The sequence below is a fragment of the Haliaeetus albicilla genome, chromosome 13, assembly GCF_947461875.1.
Source record: "Haliaeetus albicilla chromosome 13, bHalAlb1.1, whole genome shotgun sequence".
Lineage (NCBI taxonomy): Eukaryota > Metazoa > Chordata > Aves > Accipitriformes > Accipitridae > Haliaeetus > Haliaeetus albicilla.
In genome coordinates this window covers 5,307,023-5,330,531 of record NC_091495.1, presented here as the reverse complement: position 1 = coordinate 5,330,531, position 23,509 = coordinate 5,307,023, and the positions used below count along the sequence as shown (strand labels likewise).

Below are 23,509 nucleotides of genomic sequence, written 5' to 3'. Positions count from 1 at the left end.
AGACAGCAGCTTTCCTTTGTTTCACACAACCTTTAAATCCCCCAAGTACTCTCTTTTTAAATATCTCTGAGTCAAGGCCTTGAACTCAAACCAAAGGAGGAGCAGATGAAATTGAAAAGTTAATGACAAATACTTGTGACAGATAAGCATTGTCAGTGAGGTTGCACATTCCCTGATTTTTAGCGGCATTTAGTGGAGGAACATTAGCCTGCAGCACTACCTCATCAGAAAATTTTTTTAAGAGGTGTAATTAAATGGAAGGAAAGTTTCTCTTTTTTGAGAGGTAGCACATATGGTGAAATAAGCATGGTGGATTTCCCTGGGTAGGTATTTCTCACTACGCACATGCAATTAAAAATTGAAGTTTCCCACCTTGTGTGCACACAGGGTCTTGCCCCAAGAACCATTGGAGTCAATTCAGCTGTGTCCAACCGGGCTTCTCAGGGATAGCCCAGAGAGCAGCTGCTTGTTGGTAAAATGTGCACAAGGGTGCACATTCATCCCAGGTCTTTGCAATTTCTGTTCACCTTTTTTTTGCAGAGTACAAATGACAAGGTTTTCAAACAACCACCAAGTACTGTCCTATTAAGCTCTCTTGTTTTAATGTGTGCTGAGTGGGAGGGCTTTACCTGACTCTGTTGGTCCCAAAAGCTTTCAGTAGCATTAAAAATTATGGCCTGAGAAGTTGAATGTAACACGTGAAGTTATAATTATGTTCAGCTTGATTAATCCTGCATGTTAATTAGCAGCGTAGCCAGTTTGCAAGATAAGGGATATCTTTGTGAATGCCTGTAAGAATTTTCAGTCTTACGTCCCACCTGGCGAAGTGTGGTGGCAATAAGTTGAAGGTTCCCATTTTGCAGTCATCAAACACCACAGTCTTTCTGGCCACGTTCCTCAGAGACAGATTTGCCAGAGCTTGCCAGTGCATTTTGATTTCTGTGCTGGTTAAGGGAGGAGGAAGGAGAGAAGAGGCAACCCAAGTCAGAGAAAATTTGCTGAGAAGTGAAACACATCCCCTTTGGTCCCACAGTCTGAGCTGTAAGTTGCTTACCCTGCATTAGGCTAAGCCACATGATTTTCCCCTTTCAATCCTGCTGTATGGAAACTAAGTCCAAAAGCATGGGCTGTCATTTGAGTCTGGGGTCTGGTACTGGATTTGAACACTGCCAAGGCTAGACTGTGTTCAGAAGCAGGACCTGTGAGGTACAAAGTCAGCACTTGTTCCCCAAGGAGTTGTTTGTTTCTCCTTTCAATTTAGAGTCTGAAATGCCATTTGTTTAATGTTGCTGTTTAAATAATGATTTATAAGACTCCAAGCCAGCCATGGTACAGCTTAATGACTGCTATAATTTATGGATGCCACTGGCTACATAAACACTGCTGTAAATATAAAGGATGTCTCCCACAAATTTTACTTTGATACTTATTTGATACCATCCATTTTCCTTTCCTTACACATCTTCTGTGTGTGAGTTGCAGCCACTTCACTCGGCAATCCAGGTCACTCTGGCTCACCTTGCCAGGAGTCATAGGGGCTGGGAAGTGAAAAGATCAAATGTCTTTTTTTGTTACAAAATATTTTAATTAAAAATTAAGTTTCCTTGAGCTTGGATGCAAACATCTGCATCAAGTGACCCATTAAAACGGTCATTTGTGTTTGGGCTTTTTTTGGTTATCTATTTGTTTTACTAGTTAATCATCTCCTTTATCCAATTCATTTTGCCATTGTGCACACAGTAAGCAAGCAAACAGGAGACAGGAATAAATCATGCACTGTCACAGAACCCGGCCATTCCCCAGGCTGCAGCTTTGCTATTTGTGTTCTCTAACCTATACAAGGAGCATGTATATATGTGTCTAATGCTAATCTGAGCTAATTCAAGCCCTGTCTTTGCAGAGATGAATGAGCATGCAAATCTGCTGGTTTGTTTTGGAGGGTAAGCTTCTGGAATTGCTTCATGTCTAGTTGCAACTGACATCTTTTAAATACTACAGTCAGTTGACTTCAGGAGATTTGTGCTCCGGGGCTGCAACAGAGACACCTGGGAAGACAGTAGGTGCTCTTGAATGCCTTGGTTCCATATAATTGGTGTTAATGCAGTCATGTACTTGGAAAACTGAGTGCCTTTACAAAGTTACAGTGGATTGAGTAAACAGAACAACTCCATTGCCTACAATAACCCTTCCTCTGAATCTGTGCATATTGTATCCCAGCAGCTGCTGGGATAAAACACGGACATTGCTGAAAGGACTGCGGGAAGTCTGAGTGGGACATGAGAGTTGGTAATAAACATGGGGTTCAAAACTGTCTGTGGAGAAATTCAGAGAGACAAAAGTACTTCTGAATTTGAGTAGGACTTGAAGAATTTTTAAGAGTGTCATGATGTTACTAACATCATGGAAATGCTCTGGGCCATGTCTCTTAACTTTTCTTTAGGTGGTACTTCCAGCAACATGGTGCCATACAGGTTCATTGAATACCCCTAGGAAAAGGGATCATCTACTGAGTTACCAGAGTCGCTTCTTACAGCTTTCTAGCATCCATTTGCATACTGACCTGAACCCACTGTGTCTGGCTTGTGACTTGCAAAGAGCTTTGCATCTGACATAGGGAAGGCTCTCAGTGGTGTCTCTAAAGAGTGCATTTTTGCAAGGAGCATGACAAAGCCAAGGAAGATACCTTCTCATTGCCTTAAACCCTTACCAAGGGGCCTGCAGAAATTGTCAGCAACCAGCTCTGAGTTACTTGGTCTATTCTTTCTGCAAAGCTGTCCTCTCTAGTCAGCCTTGACCCTAACTGAAGTACAAGGGCACCGTGGAGCCTGTATGTGGCAAGCCAGAATTGCTCTAAGGCAGTCAAAAAAATCGAGCTGACAATAACACAGACCACTCTTTTCAGGAGCTGGGGTCCTTTATTAAAAAGGTTTGGCATGTATTCCCCCCACTCCTGAATTGATTTGCACCATAAAATAAGCTTGAAGAGAAATAGTGGTTGTTTTCCTACATGCTTCATTAATTTTTAGTTTTGGCAGGCAATATAAATAAAAGTATCAAGTGCACATCTAATTGAATCACCACTGATTCCCGACTCCCTGTAGTACCAGAGAACATGATATAGCTGCACTGTGTAGCAAGCACAGGTGAGTTAGGCGAACAATGGTTCACTCTGCCCAGAGACTTTGGTTTAATCTTGAGCATTTATCCCTTTAATGTAAGATAGGGCAGGAGTTGTTGCAGTGGGGAATTCACAGCACAGACCTCTTCATACTTCTAGGCTTGCCTTCTAGGAATAGTGAACTGGAAGCACATCTCTGCAGAGAGTCAGGAAGGTTTCAGCAAATTGCATCTACACCCAGATTTTTGTGGAGGGGGCTCTTGCACTTCTCAAGCTTGGCCTCCTCCATATATACTGACTGTAGGATGTTACTGAACTAATTCCTGCCTCCTCCAGGTGGCTGATCTAGAGCATATGTCTCTTAGGACAAGTCCTTTTTTTTCTTTTTTTTTTCTTTTTTTTTTTAAGTATCTCACTTGGCTACAATCAAAGACCTCCGGGTGAGAGAATTCCTACAGTAAGGAAAATTATACCCATCAGGCTAGATGATCTCTGACTTCTCAGCTGTCAAGGGAATCAAGCGCCTCCAGAAAAGGATGGTGCTAAGGGACTACTCAAGATCATTTCTGAATGGATGATACTGGCCTCTGATTGTAATGTTCAGTGACCTCATTTCATAAGAGTTGGCTCCTTTCCACATTGCTAGCTGCCTTTTGCTGCTTAGCATAGGTAAAATGAATTAGTGATTTTTGTATCTTGGTAGATGTATTCTGCTGTGGGCTCTCTGACTCATGGGCTCTCTGACTCAAGGGGAGGGTAGTGCAGGATGCAGGAGCAGGAGTGGTTATAGAAGAGAAAGAAAACTACAAGTACAGATCAGACTGTTTTCTCTCTTGCAGAGAGAATATGACAACGTGATATATCCAAGTCATAGGTAATACATGTCAACAGGAGGGTATGATAAAAACTCATGTTCTTTCCAAACCATGCAGCCATGTTATTCCCGAGCTAGACGGAGAGGATGTCAGTCTTCAGGACTGTCAGTCTAGCAGTAACTTCACATACAATTAAAAATCTATTATGCATATTGTGGTGTTCTTGAGAAGTACCACAGAACAGGCTGCAGGATTTCAACCCTCTTTTCAAGGGTCAAAGATGCCTTCCAAGTTAAAACACCAGAAATACCTGGGGAACTGAAATTCTCTGTTAGGTAGACCATTAGCTATTTGACAAGATTAAACAGGTCAAACAAAATAAAATAATTACTTTATCAAGTAAGTATTGGATTAAGGGGATTTCACAAGGTGTTCTCCCATTCAGTTTTATCCAGGATCCTACGACCTGTTGATTGAGAGGAAGGCAATTCAATAATCTGAAGTGGTTTTTGTTTTCTTTTTCTCTAGGATCTGGTTCTGGCTCAAAAATGGCTCTGGAGGGTTCCTTCAGCTGCTGGAATGGAACAGCGATCAGGCTGGGGCAGACATGTGACTTCATCAGGGACTGCGCTGAGGGAGAAGATGAGGGAGATATATGCAGTGAGTAAATCCAAACCCCCAGGCTGCATCCTCCTTTTCCAAAAGCATTGATTGTTTTGAATTTTCATGCCTGAGACTTTAGCACAATAGACTAATTCGGTACTATCAAAAGACCAGTATCCTCTATAACACGTGCAGTTTCTCTGGATGTCTGCCTGGAGCAGAGCATTTGATATGTTCCTGTACTCGTTTGCATTAGTTCTGCAGCAGGTTCTTAAGATGCTCTTAGTGCTTCATCTCTTCCAAAGCCCTGATCAAAAATGCAAAGGAAGTATAGCCTGAATAGCTAGATGCCTTACAGAATTATGAAATGTGTAGTTTGTTAGAGCTTTTAATCAAAATGTAGCACAGCATGTGGCAGAAGGGAGAGAAAGGAGAAAACTTCTAAGATGAAAAATTAGTAGAGCTAGTAGCTTGTCTTTGACTAACTCCTGTGTCTTTGTAATTCCTTTTGTTTTCTGTCCTCTCTTGAGCAGTCAGTAGTCTAATAAAATACAGCAGAATATAGGTAGCAGCCTAATTTTTCAGAAAACTTGCTGTGTCTGAATGCTTTTTAATTGTGCTGCATAACCTAGATACTTTAGGACCTTCCTTTAACCATCTTGAAGATGCTCTGTCTCTTTTTCTATACCTCTACATGTTCTACCTCCAGCCAGTCTACAGATAGTTAGAAGTGGTAGATTGTCAGATGTATGGTTATCCACAGGGCAAATGTATCAAGATAAATAATCATTGAGAGTTCATCATTTACCAATTTAAAATGTATGCATCACAGCTGATCTAGCCTATGGACTTTTGTCGATAGAGCTGCATTGATTTGGTATGCAAAAAATGTGCTCCCTGACCAAAATACCAGTCCCAGCAAAAGCCTTTGAAATAGAAGAGACACTTAGTTTAGCTTTCATATGTGACAGCTAGAACAGGGGAGAATCTGGGTAAAGTAATTCAAACAAGCTGTGTCGATGTAGGTGATGTCTAGACAAACAGACCTGTGTTGCTTCTAGCATAAACTTAACATGAGTGACACACAACTTGTAGCAAATTCCAGTTCTTTGCTGCTAACAAAGAAATAAAGCAACATTTTATTGGTGTGGAGAACAGTGGTTTGACCTGGGATTATCTAGTAAACTAGTTAAAAGCTTGAAATTATATGCTTCTCCATCATGTTAGACATTGTTACAATATGAAATTATATTCCTTAATGACACACACTCAGTGAACATTAAATTCACTTTCGTAGGAACAGTGTCATCACTGTGGACTTGCAGCTCCTTAGAACCAATAATGCTTCGTATTAGAAGTATTGAAACCTTTTTGCCTAAGAGCTTTAAAACAGAGCTCTAAGACCTCATAATGGTATTTCTATTTTGTACTACACGTTAATTAAAAAAACTAATTTTTTTTTTTAACTTCTGATAATCAGTAGGTTGAATGCATTTTCATTTCATTGGAAGCAGAGAAACATATTATTTACCATCAACTGTATTTCCAGATACACTGTTGTGTCTGTATAAATGGCTCTGCCTTGTGAGGGTAATCCTGTCTATACCAGCGGGAAGAACAGAGCTCCCAAGGTGGAGTTGCACCAATTGTGGATGCAAACTACATTACCACCATAGGATGGGGCAGGCCTAGAGGAACATGCTTACCTATTATTTTCAAACATTGGATGCACCCTTGGCTGTTGTCTTGTATCAGGAGGCTGGCTCTGCTTCTGCCCCTAGCTGCCACCCTGTATCCCATGGTGAGCCAGTTGGTAAAGTGACCAATCTCTCTGTCACATACATTATCCAGAGAGGTTGGTTTGGTTGCCTTTTTCCCCTCCATGCAGCGTTCATCTGTAGCTATTTGCATAAAGCAGTATAGCAGTTACAGTTGTGTCAGCAAAGAATGTACTGAGAATGTAAATGAGAAAATGTAAAAAGCAGAAGATACTTTGCTGCCTGTTTAGCAGAGCATCACTCCCTAGCTTGAGGAGAAGACCACATGGCTTGTATTCAGCCACAGGTACAGGGAATGAGAGTTCCTACTCCTAGCTAAAAGGCCCAAAAAGCACCATCTTCCACCCAAGCAACAAAAAAGACTGGCTTGCCTCAGCAAGAGCTTGGGTTGTGGATATGTCTGCTAATCCACTTAAAAGCCTGCTCAGTTCTGTGGCTGATTTCTCTGCTTTTGCCTCTTTACTGTGTTGAATATTGTTGGCATAAAACTTCTTACACAAAATAGAAATTATCTAATGTTTTAGATGTCAGTTACATCTGCATGACAGCCTAACATAAAACATATGTCATCTTTCAGCGTTTTAGTTGTCATTTTACTCCTGAGCAACATGGATGTTTTCATCAGCTTTTTGCAAGCATGGCAAAAAGTGATTCAGATGTATAAAGCAAAGAAGGGAGTTTCCCAAATGCTTCTGCTTACACAAAAGAGCTGTCAGAAAAAGATGTAGCCATGCTGAAAACTGAGGGAAGAGCTTTTAAAGTTACCATTAACCAAAGGCTTCTATCTTTGAGCTTCAAGGAGATGTTGGGGTTTTTTTCCTTTCACAGTCTTCTAACCGTGCAGGTACTGATTTTCTCTCTCTCTCTCTTTTTTTTTTTTTTTAATTCCTATTCATTCGATTTTTGTTCCTTTCTTAGCTGAAAAAAATCTCCCTAAAGTCTGCTGTTTGTTAACATCTCTTTACTTATTAATGGCCAAGGAAATGTCACGGTGCTTGTTCTGCATGCAACCAATTAGTCTGTGTAGAGAGTGTAAAATCAGAGAGGGATGACCCCGAGAGAAAAGCTTGCTGCAGTTTGAGTCATAATCAAATATTCTTGCAGGAGCAAAAGATAGCTTCAAAGAGGCAGATGTGGAATTAGATCCAAACTGTGTTGATTTGGGATCAGACATACAGGTTTAACAGACTGATGGAAGTGCCACACTGGAAACTACTTTGCAGAAGCATACTTTGCAGACACACATTAAGACTTCAGATAGTGGTGGTCTTATGCCTTTGCTAGTAAATTCATGCTTTTATGGATTATAACTTACTGCAAAAAAAAAACCTTACTTCCTCTTATTGTAGTAATCATATATGTAATATACCTGGTATGGTACAAGATAGAGATGAAAACTCAAATTATTTACTAATGCAGATTGGCAGAGCTGTGCTTTACAAAAAGGGATAATTTGTTCCAGTAGTTTTGTACTTCTCTTTTTAGTTAACAATATCTTGGATTTTGGTTCAGTAATCTTTTGTTGCAGGGCAGCTAGACTGGGAAAAAATAAAAATTTTACTGAAAAAAAGTGCATATACTTTTGGCTAGTCTAAAATTATTTTATTTTCTGTCTCAAATTCACCAAAAAGATTCAGCCTGGGAAGATACTGGTTCATCAGTGAAAGCATGTTAGGAAAGTAAAGTATATATTTTAAAAAATAATAAATTAAAAAGAATGGAGGTGCTGCTAGTATATTTATTATCTAGAGACTGAGAACTTAAGAGGATTCACTCAGGATATGACAAACCCAGGACTGATTCTTTCTTCTGCTTAAGTGAATTTGAACCTATATTTCCTATTTCCATGCAGAGTTTCTAAGATTGTGGTCTGGAGTTCTGGTCTAGTTCAGAAGAAAATGGTTACTCAAGTCTCTCCTGGGATTGCTCTTCCACATTTTATAAATTTTACCTGGAATAAGGATTGAAAGTAATGTCCTCCATCTTTCAAATAAATCTCATAACCACTGGGTTATAGGGTAATTTTCACTCTTTGCCTCATTTAATATATAAGGATGTTAAACACATTACCAGGTGAGATAAGGAGGACTAGTATCTGATTCATGAAAGGGGTGACTCAGGCTGTGCTATGTGGTTGGAGAAGTGTATGCACACATCTGTCAAAAGACCAGATGGCAGCTAGAATAGGAACCTATAAAGTTTGAATTTGTGATAACATGAGCAAGTGACCAAAAAAGCATAGATAATTAATTCTACAGGGGCCAGTTTACTTTCCAGGCAAAAATGCATGAAGAAATCACTGGATTAATTTATATCCTAGTGATACATACAGCCCAGCAGAGTTTCCCTGCAAGCAAAATGATGAAGTAGCAACCTGTTGCCGTGCTGTGCTCTCTTAAGGTTCCTGTCTTGCATACACTAATCCTTTTGCTTCTTTCTTGATCAAAAGCTGTACTTCCAGCAACAAATTCTAACCTCTGGCAGTTCTGAACTCAGCAAAGCCTTCTGGCATTAAAGGATAACTCTTAGTTGACTGTTGAAAAATATTTTCCCTTTTTATGCTTCATTTCTGGTAGAATTTGGCTGACCAACTTTGCTAGCATAGAAGCAGCCATTGAAGCAAACTCATGTTTGAGATTCATGTGCTTCTTTAAATTGTTTGAGTAGCTGATCTATTTGGCTTCTGAGATTTCCTCCTAAATTTGGTAAAGGTCCGTATGTACTAGAGTAGTCTTTTATGCTTGTGTCCTTTATAATACGGGTCTGGAATTTCACCCAAAAGTTTAAACTGTAGTATCTGGTTGATTTGCACCTAGTTTTGAATCAAGAGCCTGCTCCATCCACTTAATGAATTATTTCAGTTGCTAATTTTGCTTGCTATTAAAGGATGAAAAATCTGGGCTAAACAAAAAAACCTTGAACTTACTTAGATTTTGCTTGAAAGGTAATTCATTCTGACGGCTTGAAAATATTTACTTAGGAACAAGTTTAACACTACAGCTTTTCTCTACTCCATCACTCAAAAGCAGAGACTCTCACATTCTTATAGTGCTCCAATCTCACTGGATTACTCTATTCTCCATCCCATATCCACAAGCTGCCTCTTAAAATTACTAAGGTCTAAATATTTTGATGTTCCTGTCACTAATGTTAATATCCAATGTGGCAGGTTTCAATAAGTGTAACTCCTGCCTCCTCATTTACTTGATTTTCTAATAAAGTCAGATTAGCATTCCTTCATCAGTGCAGTATCTGTGCTAATGTGAGTTTGAACTATAAACATTCAAAAATTGAGACGTACATATTGACAGAAAAGTGCTAGCCAAAGAGGTCTTTGTGGAGTAGCAATAGGTGGAATTGTAGGTGCTGTATGTATTCAAAGCAAGGAAGAGCAGCAGAGAAAATGCATCCAGTGCACAGGACATCTGAAAATTCATTAAAAAATTCATTTGTGGAGGAGGAATGAAATTTTCTGGGAAAGTAATAGCTTCTTATTTATGCCCTTACCTTGTTCATTGACAGTGAGCTTTTTGTGGCCTCCAGGCAGGGATTGCTACTTAGATGACTCCTCCTGCTGCTCTGACTTGTTTACATCATCCTAGATAGTGTATGGCCATGAAATGAATTCAGTTGGACACCCAGCCAAGCTGTTTCGGTAGGAATTCAGGACACATTATAATTTGTCATTTTCTTTGGATCTCAGCCTCAGGCTGTGCAATGAAATATAATCAAGTTCTGTAGAGGGGTAAAAAGGAGGCAACTCTCTGCTTAACAGCTTCACATTTAAAGACCAGGCTGAATGAATTTGGAGATTTTTAAAAGGAAAAACTTGAAAAAGCCTTAACTCCATTACAGGTTTTGATCTTTCCATAACAGATTTGGGTACTTGCGGAAAATAACAGTAAAACATGCCTCTCGCCTTCATGTCAGGTTCCAGGTTCAAATTTGGCCCTACTAAAAAGCCACAGACGTAAGATTTGTTTCAGTTTCCTCTGTGAAGTGAGTTGTGATTCACGCTCCTAGAAAATAAAATTTTTCTGGTCTAGATGCTGCAGTTGTGGTGTTCTGCAGCTGTTTCTAAGGGTAGACCAAGGAGCAGGTTCATGTGCCACTGAATGAATTGCCTGTTGAGGTGTGTGAGTCAAAGCTGAGGCCCTCTGAGCAGGTATTTAATTGACCTGCAATCTCAGCCAGGGGGTTCTGCTGATATTTCAATATCTTAAATGATCTGGATTTTGAATACTGGTGCCTCAGTGTCTGACAGCCACTTTACAGATAGAAGATTTCAGAGTGAAAAATTTTAATAATGACAACAAAATCTGAGTTCAGGGGCCTCCTCTTCTCATAGAGAAGCTAATGAAATTGCCATTGTTAGCTGACTGGCAGATTCACTTGCTTTAGGAGTTTGTAGTCTATCCTACATTTTGTAAGTGAAGAAATTTTTACTATGATTTTAACAAGCAGTTGAAAGGCTGATTTCCTGGATATGGGTTTTATAATGTGTTTGCACATGAAATTTCATTTTTATATTGCAATTTTAAACAGATTTCTTGTATCGTTTTCCTTTCTTTCAAAAAAAAAAAACCCAAACCAAAAAAACACATAACAAAAAAAACCCCAAAGGTAGTTTTAGGGAAAGTTTAGGGGAACAGGGAAGGGAGAAACAAATATGGGCTAAACTGGTTTTTAGTACAGATTTGAGTACACAATGGTGTAAAAACTGTGAGAAGTCAGGAATATCATCATCCCTTTTACAGCTACACCTGTTCATCACAGCAGTTTTTCTAGTTTATTGGAAGAAGGACCACCCCCACTCAGCAAACGTGTTCAGGGGCTTTGTACTGCCAGTCCCAAGGACTGGTTAGTCTATATAGCAGGGTAAGATGACTGGTGCCTCTTCTTTATTCCTGTTGTGGCATCTCTAATGCCTAATGTAACGCTATATTAAAAGGGCACCTATTTCACCCAAACTAGCTTTGTGCTCTGCCTTTTTCCACATAAAACCCAGTTTGTGCCCTTTTATTAGTGGGAAGCCTTCTGGTACCTGGAAGAGTTGTCAGCTGCACCCTGGGTGCAGAATCTGTATTAAGGATCATTAGTGATTTACTAAAAGTGAAAATCATGTTATAGTGGTAATGATTTTACATGGCATTTTACAAGGTCCATTTTCTGCCAAGGTTACTTAATAAGTACAGACTCTGGCCTCATGTTGAAGAGGAGAAATGCAAAGGTAGAACTAGACAGCAGTAGAAATTAGGGAGGAAGCAGTGAGGGTTTATTGAGGATCATGGGAAAAAATATTTCATGAGTTTTGAAGGAAACAGGTGATTCATGGCCAAGTAGACAATGTTCATGTATGGCAATATTAAGTGTATGGCTCAGGGCAAAAGGAGCAGTACTTTGCACCCTTTGTAAGAAGAACTTGCAATGTAGGTAGAGAAGGCAATGGAAGGCATGAAGTTACCTTCTGCTTTGAATGAGATGACTATTACTTTAAAACTGGTTAATTTAAAGGCAAAAAGCTAGTGTATCTTTATTGTTTGGAGCTGGAAACTTGCCTGAAATCCTAAGCCAGTGACAGAATGAGTGGGCTTCAAAGCCTGGAAGTATGGCTTAAAATAAACTATCCTCTTTTCATCCATTCATCTCACCAAACAGATTCACAGGTACAAAAACTGAGGCACAAAAGGATTCAGTGCTTTACCTGAGATTGCATCAGTGCTCACAGAGAGGAGAGGTCGTGTTGCTGATCTGGGCTGGCTAGAGACCTAGACTGTAAGGGAGGGGAATCATGTTAGGAACTTACCCCTCTCCAAGATTCCCTTCTGTGGGGCTCCAGAAGCAGTGGTTAGGAAAGCCATCTCCAAGATGTAACCTTGAGTGGGTTTATACCTGTGAAGCTGTAGAGGCCAGGTAGTTAGGAGACCAAATAGTGTACACCAAGATGAGTCCTCTCACTCAGATTTGTCAAAGTAGGGGGGTAGTCGCTTAGTCACAGTCTGGGGGTTGTTTCCCTTGACACCACCTTCCCCACAGTCAGGCACACACATGACTACACATGAAAGGACTGAGTAGCTGTGGGGGTGCCCACATGCCCTGGGCAAACCGAGTCAGAATAGTCACTGCAGCTTCTCTGTGTGCCCAGGAGTCTCCTCCTCAGTTCACCCGGGTTCTTCTGTATGTGTGTGTGTCTTTCCCTCTTGCAGAAAAGCTTCCCTCTGGCTTTTACTGTTCGTTTGAAGAAGGGGACTGTGGCTGGATGCAGGGGTCCTCTGTGTCCCATCCTTCCCCATGGCGGATTGGAAGCCCGGAGCACAACCGTTTTCCTTCAACAGAAGGTGTGTGAGAGTAAACAGTAAGTGCAGAGAATGAACAGCAGAGAGCAAAAAAGATATGCAAATGGTGGGAAGAGGGAATAAAACACAAGGCACGTTTTCCTGTGTACTTACGTATTCAGCCTCCACTGAAACAAAAGCCATTTTTCTACTCTAACTGCTTTGAGCAAAAGACTATCCTGCTCGCTTCCGGTCTTGAGGATACAGAGAGGTATCTCAGGTCTCCACGACTGACACCAGATACAAATCTTGACCCTTTCTAAGCAACTTCACACCGAGTGTTCATCTGCATGACCCTCCTCCATACCAGTCTGGTTTTTTTCTTTCTGATTTTCCTATTTACTTCCTCCATTTCTCTGTACTGCCTCTGTTTTTTTCCCTGCTCACATCCTAATTTTCCTTCTCTTTGTCCTATTGTCCCTTGAGTTCCACTGCTAAGTATAATTACCATATACTTGGTTCCCCTACCCAAATCCCGGTAGTTCATTTCTAATTCTTCTTGTACAAACCATTGAAGGTTTATACTTTGGGCACTGAACTACTGCTGGTTAAGTTTTGGCAAACAGGCTACCTGCCAGGATAAGCTTCTTCCTAATGCAATAATGTAAATCATTGGAGGCATTTATTGCTGAGGCACACAGCAGCTAAAGGGATACAATAATAACAGCAGAGTTAATGGTGTATAATCCCAACATTGCTTTAGAAAGTTAGAACCAGAGTTAAACAAGATTCTCTACTTTTGTGTGAACTGGTATAGGCTACAGTGCAGCTATTCTGATTTATGCCACCTGATGGTTTAGCCCACAGTATTACAGACCTCAAAGCGATGGAAGCATAGGTAAATATGAAGGCAAAGCACCAGAAAGAGGGTACTGTGGGGAGCTGGCAAGTGCTGCTGATTCATGATTTGTCTATGTTGTAGAGGCAATTTCAATGAAAGCCCAAATAACTGGGCTCCAAATAGTGGTACCCTCCTGAGCTGGAGGGCAGAGCTGAAATAGTGCAAATACACACCTTTTCATGCAGAGCTGCCAAGGAAAAACCCTAGTGTTACTACTGCCCTTGTTCCTCTTGTTACAACAAATGACTGAAGGAGCAAAGAGGCCTCCAGCTGCAGTAATATTACCCTGGTGGTATTTTGCGATAGCTGTGTTTTGTTTTGGTTTTGGCCAAGATAAATATTCTCTTCCAAGTTACTTTTCATTCATAAAATATACATTTTGTTATTCAGCCTTGCAAGGAGGATGAATCTGAAGTCATGGAGCAACAGAAGATAGCTGTAGGGGGAAGGTGGACAGACTCCTTAAATGTGTTTCCCGAGTATGTTTCTTGGGTAGGTGAAGCTGCATCCCTAATAAATTGAAAAACCCTTCTGCTTTCTGGCATGCCGCTGTAGTAGGAGCCCACTAACATAAGTTCTGGGGAGGTTTCACAAACACTGAAACCAGAAGGTGAGTGCTGCCATTTGACCTTCTTCTTGCTCTTTTATCCAGGTTGTGCACTCCTCCTTAACACCAGCAAAGCACCAGCAGTAGCAAACACTGTCATGACCAGCACTGCATTTCCAGCTCCTTTGAGGAACTCCCCCTGCGAGGCAAGTTGTAACGTTTTCTTTTGCATTTTACAGAGCTTTTTTTGTCTGTCTGACTCTGGTTTTCAAATATAGGCACTAGGTCAGTAGCACAGCAACCGCTTTCTCTGATGGCTTATCTGTAAAATATACTTACTTAATGCCCATGTGTGCAGGGAAAAGATACGGTTATCTGCTTGAAATGCCACAAAATGTGCTCTGAAAAGCTTTGGCATATCCTGTCCTCGTTGTATGGCCTCACATGATGTATTACAATCCTCATAATTAGGTGTATATGCTGTAAGGGTGGGGCAGCCAGCATTACAAAGAGGAAGAAGCTTACTGCATGAACAAACATTGTATTTGCAAGATCCAAGAAAGAATAGGCTTCGGGACTGCCCCTGTGCTGCTCAGAAGATACAGTGCATGCTTTCTCTAGCACAGCTGGGATTTGAGCTAGCAGGTCTTCATCATGCTGCACTTCAAACCTACCAATCCTCATGTAGGCCTTGATCATAGGAGCGCTGAAGTAAGCAACAGCAGAGATAAATTCATGTAGAATGGAACCAGGTTCATATTCAAGCAGAAAAGCTATTGACAGTCATAAGACATCAACTTAAGCAAGTATATATCAAGGCTTGCCAGGCAACCCTGCACATGGTTGTAATTTCTGAGTCAGTTGTACTTAAACTGCAGCTTACAGGAAGATGACCTGTCTGCATCTTTTTACTCTAGTCTGTAGCTTCACAGATTATATTAACCACTGATAGAATTTATTTATGACTTATGACTTTGAACCATGGCTAGTGACTTAGAGCATTTCACATCTTGAATGGTGACCCTGAAATGTCATATAAGCTCCTGGATCTAAGAGCAGAGGGATTTGTGAAAATTGATCCTAAAAAAGTACAGTTTGTTGGTTGAGTACTGAACAGACAAAAGAATCAGATTCTCCCTGTTCCAGTGATCTTAAAATACAGAAAAGACAAGAAGGGATGTGTTAGGAAGTCCTCTGGAATGAAAGTACGTAGAAGACGTTTTTTCTTTGGTTTAAAGTTTGATTTGGTTCACTTCTGTTGGATATCTCAGTTCATATAGGAAAGTGCACCTGTTTTTGCTTTCTTGATATATTCATGTCCTCCTTCTTTAGGAAATAGATACTACCTTGGTTTTCCTCCCTTCTGTGATGAAGGTATATGCAGGTTCTGAATATTTTAAGACCTTGTTCTGCCATGGACCATCAAGAGTGAGTTTTTTTCATAATCCACCTGACACAGGAATCAGAGTGAATGATTTCCCAATATGTGTATATTTTTTTCTTGTATATACAACAGTGCAAATAATTAAACTTGCCGTTGGGGGAGAAGCTGCCATGTATTTCATCTGCTCACATGCCATCCCACCTCCGTCACTCCCCTTGGCACTTAAAAGGCATCCGGACGCATCCAGCATTGCAGCTGTCGGTAATAAAGAGTGAAGGAGTTTGGCAAGGATTTTGTCTCTTGCCTTTTCATATAGTGTAAAAGCTTCTCTTCTCAATGAGCCCCTGGTGGCTTCAAATTCTATTTTACTGGAACAATCTGTCTGTGAGCAGAATAATTTAATTCCACTTTTCAGCACAACACAAGAGGAGAAAAGAGATATTCCCCCCTACGCACTTATTCCTCCAATAGGTGCCAGCAAACTTCCTTATAGTGAAATTATAGTCAGAAAAGAGGTTGTCAAAATACCATAATGCTGTCCTGTATTTATTCACCCTCAATCACTTCTCGATTGAACTGGCTCAAGTTCAGGCACTAAAAGATGAGTTTTCTTCTACCTGTCACTGCTGACAGCTCCACCTGGCATGTCACAACCAGGACAGATTCTCTAGCAACTGAAATCCCACTGACAAAATTCACTTATGATTCATGTGGCAAAGGGATCTCAGCAAGTGTCTGCAAATTAGACCCATTTATTCTTCCACAGTCATAACGAGCCATAAACCTGCCCTCCCTCTTGTATCTGATCCAGCTCATGTGATCCTTTAGATACCTGCTTGCTCTCCTTGCGTGTTCACTTACATAGTGGCTTCTTCTGACAGCTAGTTCCAGTACCCCAGAGAGATTCAACTCAGATTCACATCCTGCACCAGTATATACTAATGATGGAGGCTGTCCTTAAGCCTGTCATTTAACATCCCTCCTCCTCCTTGTATGCCGTGTCTACCCCCATATCAACACGCCCAGCTCGGCTGAACTCCTGGGAATGAGACTGAGTGTGCTGCCCTACCTACTCAGATTGCTCACCTTTCTTGAGTGAGTGGAGCTTACCCCTGTTCTGTGCATGGGACTTTATCAAAGGCCATATGCTGCAAGCCCTGAGAGCAACAAGGAGGCCAGCAGACGTCCCCAGTTTGCTGATCTTGACTCCCCTCTCTTCTCTTCCTGCTACATGGAAGCTCTGGGGCACTACTAGACCCACTGTTTACTGAAGCTACTATTTTTCCCCTTATCCCTTAATTTGCTTTTATTTTAGCCAGTCGTGTTAGACAATTACACTCGCCATAGCAAATGCTGACACCCTGCTTTTTAGCCTGAGGTCTTCGTAGGAATTAATTACTTCAACCTCAGCGTGAGGAGCATTACCTGCTGCTGTGCTGTTTACCAGGCTGGAGGATTCTGGTTTTTGGCCAGAATGTCCATGGAACCAGGACTCAATGCTGATAAGGAAACAGTCAAGCAGTCCACAGTGGGTGCCAGCCACAAAGAGTTTGCTAATGCTTCAGGCTTGTTTTTTCTCCCTCAGCCTGACTGTTTAATCTTCCACTGTGATAGACTGGCAACGGAGATGACTGAACAGTCTGAGAAAGTAACTGCTAATACCCTGGAGACTTATGGGGTGGCCTGGTCACAAACACCTTCCCTGCTGAGGTTCTGGGCAGCTGTTTGCAGCAGTGCTGACGCTAGCACTTGGAGACTCCAGAGCCTGGATGATCTTTGGCATATGTATTGCTGCTCAGTGCAGGACAAGCGTGACCCTCCATCTTTGTGCTCTCTCCAGCTTGAGGTCGGTCATCAGGAGCATGCTGGGCTGCTTGCAGGCTGTGCTCCCCTAGTGTTTCCCATGCCCTGCTGGAGGCTCCTCATTAACTCAGAAAGGGAAAAAATTAGCCTGACCTAATCTGTACTGCCCCACATGCATCAAAAGATGAGAAGAGAGTAAAAATGCATGCAGGAGATACTGTAATAAACACAGCCTGTACTTTCCCACATGTTTGGGATTGGCCCTTAATGTGCCTTGCACTTTGTGTGTAGCTTTGTATTGCACTTTGCTCCTGTTTGTTTTGAGCAGCTTTATATTTTCATTTTCTTTGTTCTTCAGTGCTTTTGGCAGGTCAGAGCGGTTAGTTTGTGATGCTGCCCTTTGTTCTTGGTTCAGTTAGTTTTTCTCTTTCTTTTTGTTGTTTTATTAAATCTTGGCTAGAGTATCCTGGCTTCAAAGAATCTCTCTTGTTTGCAGTCCAGACAGTCTTTGTTATCTTTTTCATGTTGCACATTCGGTAGAGTCATTTGCCTATTGACCCTATTAACTGTGTGTTTAAAACCCAGTTTATATGGAAGAGGAAAACTGTGGCACTTCTACTAAATCTTGGGGGGATGCAGGAAGTGGTATGCGTAGTCCATGGAGAGATGTGCCATTACCCTGAAGTAGCCAGAAAGCGGAGATGCAACAAAAAGCTCAGGAAATGGTTCAGGAACCAAACTGACACAATAATCAAGAGTGAAAATCTTTTAACCTACTCGTAAAAGTTCACTGGAAACAAAGCACATGTAATTGAGCATAGGAATACATATAAAGTGCAAAGAATTAATCCAAACAGTGGCCTGATTTAAAGGCAGAATTTATAGAGCTTGAGCAATAAAGCACAGCATTATTTGCCCCTTCTCTTCACAGTGTGGTTCCCCTTCTCTGAGTGGGACTCAGTTGGCTTGCAGAAGGTCAACAGGGCAAAGAGGATCGTGGGGTGGTTAGGCATTTCCTCATTTTGCAGAAGAAATCTATATGCATGTCATTAGTAGCTGTAATGCTGTCTGGGAATCTGGGAAACCACATTGCAATTAAAGTCCAAGGGAAGTGCTGTCATGTCAGACACCACGATGGCAAAACTAAATTGCTTGGCTGCAGTTGATAGCCCCTAGGTGTGCACGGTTTCCAGACTATAATGGCCACCTACTTCTCACTACTTTGCAAAGATGTCAGAGAGCTGGCACAAGAGTGTTGCTGATGTCCAGGGAGCACTCACCTTCATGTGGAAGCTGGAGACTCATTTCTGGCCCCCCACATCTGGACAATGAGGCAATGCCATCTCCCTCAGTCCCAGCGTTGTTGCTGTACAAGTGCAGAGTCATGTACGTTGACTTGCTTTTTATTCCATTTTTCAGAGATGCTCCCTGCTGTCTGCATCCTCAGGCTTTGATGGATGCTGTGGTGCCTGTAGATCATAAAAGTCATATCCATGTCTTCCCAAAGTGTTTGGGCTTCTGTCATAAAAAGATGTAAGACCAGGTCCAGGATTACTGCATTCTGTGAGGGCTTGGTACAGTGTGTACCTGCCTGGGCAGCAGTAGTTATATCTATCCTGCGAGATTTCGTTTTGCGGTGGATTATGACTGTTACTTCTGTTTGAAAGTCACTGCAGAAACATGAACAGTCTGGAGACTGATTTTTAGAAAGGCTGTGCTTTGCTCAGCGCAAGGGAATCTGTGATAGACCTTAGTGCCATATCTGAGAAGTAAAAGCCATGCAAGCAGTTTTGTTGTAGGCTGTAATAGAGAAGGAGAATAACAACAGAGGTGGTGTTGCCTGGATGGTGATGAATTTGAAATTAGCCTTAAATGTTACTGCATGCATCTCCACAAAAAAAGGTGACTCTTTGCAAGAGGGACTACATTGTGATTTGGAACCAGATTATTTCACTTTTCTGTTAGATCCTGGATCAAACATTTTAAAGGGTATAGTTGTGCTGAAAAACAATGACAACAGATTCCCATGATAGTAAAAGAGCTTTGTGCTTTTGGCCATGTTTAAAATAATGAAAATCTTTTTCTGATGCTATTTTGACATTTCAGCTAGCTATTTCTTGAAAGCCACCATTATGTTATGTAAGTAAGTACCAAACTGAGCCAGACTTCTTTTAAGCCTGAAATTACTTTTTGAGTGTAGACTTATTCTCTCTAGAAAATAAATATAATATGTTGATGTAAAACAGTATAGTTGAAGTTTGCCCTCTCATTCAGGTTTATAAAGATGTTTTCATCCTCTGTGGTTATTAATTCACTTCTCTTTTCTATGCATAAGTGTTGTTTTTTTTTTAAAGCATGTAAATCAATAATATAAATCATTCCTTGAGTGCATTCTGAGCCCTATGCTGACACCTGCAGAGCATGTCTCTTTTCCTCTATTCCTCCTCTATTCCTTGAGCTTTAAATAACTTCGAAGGGTACATGGTAATAACATTGACTCAGAACATTTATGAGCATGAAAAATGCAACACAGATATGCCTCTAGCACAGCCTTTCATGTGCTTTATTTTGCAGAATGTTGTTAGCATCCTTTTTTTAATTTTAAAGTGTTGTTTTTAAAATCTGTACAGCTTATTCACTGTTATCTGTCTTTATCTTTTCTTGCTTCCTTTGCTACCTGGCTTCTGTGTCATTGAACTGGAGGATCTATAATATCTGAAATTTCTTGAAGGCCTGGTCACTCCACAGTACACTGGCAGCAAAATTATGAACTCTTTCTTTCTCTTTTGTTGTTGTCTTTTTTTTTTTTTTTATGTTTGTTTGTTTCCTGAAATGAAGGTGCTTTTATTAGGTCCTTGATTTTATGAAAGTAAGCATAAGTAAGAAATAATTTGAGAATAAATAGTATGAGAATCTGTCCATATAAAATACAAGCTTCTCTTGCCTGCCTAGATATTTTGAAGCTACCTGATCAGATCAGTTAATCATCATTTTATCATTTCCATAAGGTTTTTGCTTGCACATCTGAGTCCTAAGCAAAAGCAGAAGTGCCAGCAGACTACAAGAGAGACTGATCATGCACACTTGTTGATCCGGCCAAAAAAACAGGAACAAGACCTTTTGATTATCTTCCTTACTCATAAGAGTCCAAGTCTAAATTGCTGAACAGTCCTAATAGATGTCTTTGTTTGTACTGTTTTGTGCAACCATTTCTCATTTCTAATAAGAAAAACAATATTGCCAATGTGATAAACTTCACGCCTCAAACGTAGTTCATATTCATGTACAAAACTTACTGAGACTTGGTAAAGGTGTCTGCAGCTATTGTGTAATGTAAACCGTATTCCAACTTGCAGCTTCAGTTTCTATTCAACGATGAGGTGTTTTCCAGGCTTCTTTAATGCCTGACTTACATTTACTGGGTCAGTGCATTCGCATCGGAAAACAACTTCTACTGTTTCCAATCCAGTGAAGAAGACCCAAAACAAGAGTTATGTTTTTCAGAAAAATAAATGTCTGTATTTCAAGAATCTGCAGTTCCTGGTCAGGAAAATTTTGAGCAATTCCTTTGACAAGTATTGTAGGTAGGGGCCAAGGATTGGGGGCATGAGAACTACTAAATAATGTGCTGTCTCACAAGATGTAAGCCTGTGGTGCAGAGTTGGGGTGTGAGTAACAAGATAGCCACTGGTGGGATCCAGCTAGTGCAGTTCCTTGGGAGCAGGATGCCTGTAGGCTCATCTCCGTCTTCTTAAAAATACCTTACTCCAAGCCTGGTTTGAAGTATGTTCATCTTTTCCTCTTTCTTTTGTTACTTGTGCTAAAGACTGACAACTAGCTTTTCCTGCCAGGTAGGACCGTAATACTAATAGTGAGGGGCATTGCCACTCAGAAAGGGAGGAAAAAGAAACAATAACTCTCTGGAGTGCCACTGAGGAATGCTTTATTTATGCTACTGTGAGTGTTTGTCATTGGTACTCAGTCAGACATCTAAGCACTAGTTCATGCTGGAATGTTTCTAGCCATTAAAGTAGACTCACAGGTGTAAGGAGGCTCAAACTTCACCCCAGAAGGTTCTCAGTATTTTATTTCTTTTGTGCATACGGGAGTAAAATGCAAGTCTTGTTTCTCAGGTGGTCTTGAAATTATGCAGCTTGTGCTAGAAAATCTACCCTCCTTGTTTTTCTTCACCTGCTTGTTAAACCTGCCAAGCCCTGTTTATATTGATAAGGATTAGTTTTTTGTTCTTGCTTGGATGAATTGAATCTCCTGTTTGTCGGTTCAGAAATTCCACAAACCCGGAGGCTAAGGGGATTCTCAGAAGGCATCTTTCCAGATGGTGTTTGCAGTACAGTGCATGTGGCCATCTGACCCAAGTTTTGCCTCAATATGCTGTGTGTTTACCATGGGCTCTCTCTCCCTTTAATTTTCCCCAAATCAGTTTAGAGCGTTTCATTTACTGAGTCAGTGGGTTTGCATATGAACAGCTAATCACCAGCTATGGTGGGTTCTAAAGCTGGAAAGCAAGGTGCCATTGAGCCAATGTCTACCTGCAATGCTTAATTAATTTCTCAGTGATGTTTCTAGCTTCTGAATGTTTTGCTGCTGGTTTAACACAGAGGGAGATGTTTGATACATAATGTTAGAGGTATGCCACCAACAGCCCAGATTCAGATTTTTCCAAATGTGCCACTGTACTACTTACAGGATGCATCGTGTATGTAGTACCATCTGCCATCATTGATGCCGTATTCTGTAGAATGAATGCCAGCCCCATTCGGAAGTCTTTACTGTGGTATCCAGCTCATCATCTGCTCTGGTTCACTTCAGCAGGTGTGAAAAGACCTGGACTGCCCTGCTGTGAAGCTTAGAAACCATGGAAATCACAGCCAAAAATGCCCATTTGGACACAGTGCCAGTCGATTCACTCAGAGCCAGTTCATTAGAGTCTGCATGTTGCACTTTGCCAACGAACTGATCTCCCACATCCAATGCCAACTACTTCTTTCCTTCAAACAGCTGACATGTGTGCAAAGGCATCCATTCCAATTCATCAATTGCTTCAGCTTTTGCTCTAGTGTTACGCTAATAACTATCAAAGGCTCACTCTTTTCTCACTTCTGGCCATGTAGATGTTACCTCTTACTGTCTGGCAGGTGTCCAGAAGAGACAGAGATCTGAAAGCTCCTGCGTAGTAGGAGCTCCAGGGCTTTCTTTACCTCTCAAATTTTGAACTGTCAAAATGGCACAGTGAAGTTGCTCCAGCTTGCCTGTATTAGAAATTTAATGTAGTGCGTTACAGTAGAGTTGGCATTAGAGTCCCTAAAAGCACTTCACATGTGGACTCTCAGTAAAAGGAGTTGCTTTCCCTGCTATAGGTTGAGTGCTTTAAATGTCCACTGGCATTCCAAAGTTATTTGGAAAAAAAAAAGAAATGTTTAGTCCTGATCAGTTTTCTCAAGGGAAATTACTTAAGTGGCTCTGAAAGTTATTCCAATTATATTTAAGGGACAACAATTTTCACTGTAATTTTAATAGCCTCATTTCGTAGGTACTTGAAAATAGAAAACGCCCAGCAAGTTCTTACATCTTGATTGTCACCTGCCATTAAGACCATGTATGCACTAAGAGTTAGGAGTAGCCATGCAGATACCAAGTTTGAAGGCATCAGCCTCCTACTCCATAAACAGTTGTCAATAACCCCTTCTACCAGTCTTGGTTCTGGTGAACTTGTGGGTATGAACTCAGCCCTCCTCAGCTGCCTCCCTGGCTATCACTTCATGTTGTATCTGAAGCAGTTCCTGACAATCCTGATGGACTCTGCTTTTTCTCTCTGGTGTCTGCAAGGTGAAAATCCTCACAGTTCATCCTATGGTTTCCACTGTCTGACGTTATGGAAACGGACATGGGACTCCACAAGTCCTTTCCCAAATTTGGGGTGAGAGTGAGCTGGTAGTCAGACTTGAGCAGTGGCTTGTGCCCAGAAGTGCTGTGGTCTAGAAGGCCCCTGTGGTGGTTTGCTGAACCACTCAAAACCTTACACATCAATCTTGAATGTCTGGTCAAAATAATATAAGAAAATGGATTCACAGACCCATACCTGCATATCAGTTAGTACATCTTATCCATGCTTGTGTCGTACATGCTAGCGGTACAACAGACCCAGGAGTAATTCCAGGCAAGTGCAGTGATTTTGGGACAGGAGGGAGAGAAGAACCACATCTAGATTTTTCGGTCTCTGACATAGTTTTGCAGTGTAGTCAGAATCACTGCTGGCTTTGTAAA

The 23,509-nt window shown here is 41.1% G+C and overlaps 1 protein-coding gene across 2 annotated transcripts in view; it reads left to right on the top strand.

Moving 5' to 3' along the window:
• ALK (ALK receptor tyrosine kinase) overlaps positions 1-23,509 on the top strand; it is a 319,318-nt gene that overhangs the window by 233,706 nt on the left and 62,103 nt on the right. For both annotated transcript variants that reach the window (XM_069799961.1, XM_069799960.1), the window contains exons 6-8: positions 4,462-4,593; positions 12,521-12,652; positions 14,143-14,243. In XM_069799961.1, the coding sequence (XP_069656062.1) occupies positions 4,462-4,593; positions 12,521-12,652; positions 14,143-14,243 (365 nt within the window). The remainder of the gene's footprint in view (positions 1-4,461; positions 4,594-12,520; positions 12,653-14,142; positions 14,244-23,509) is intronic.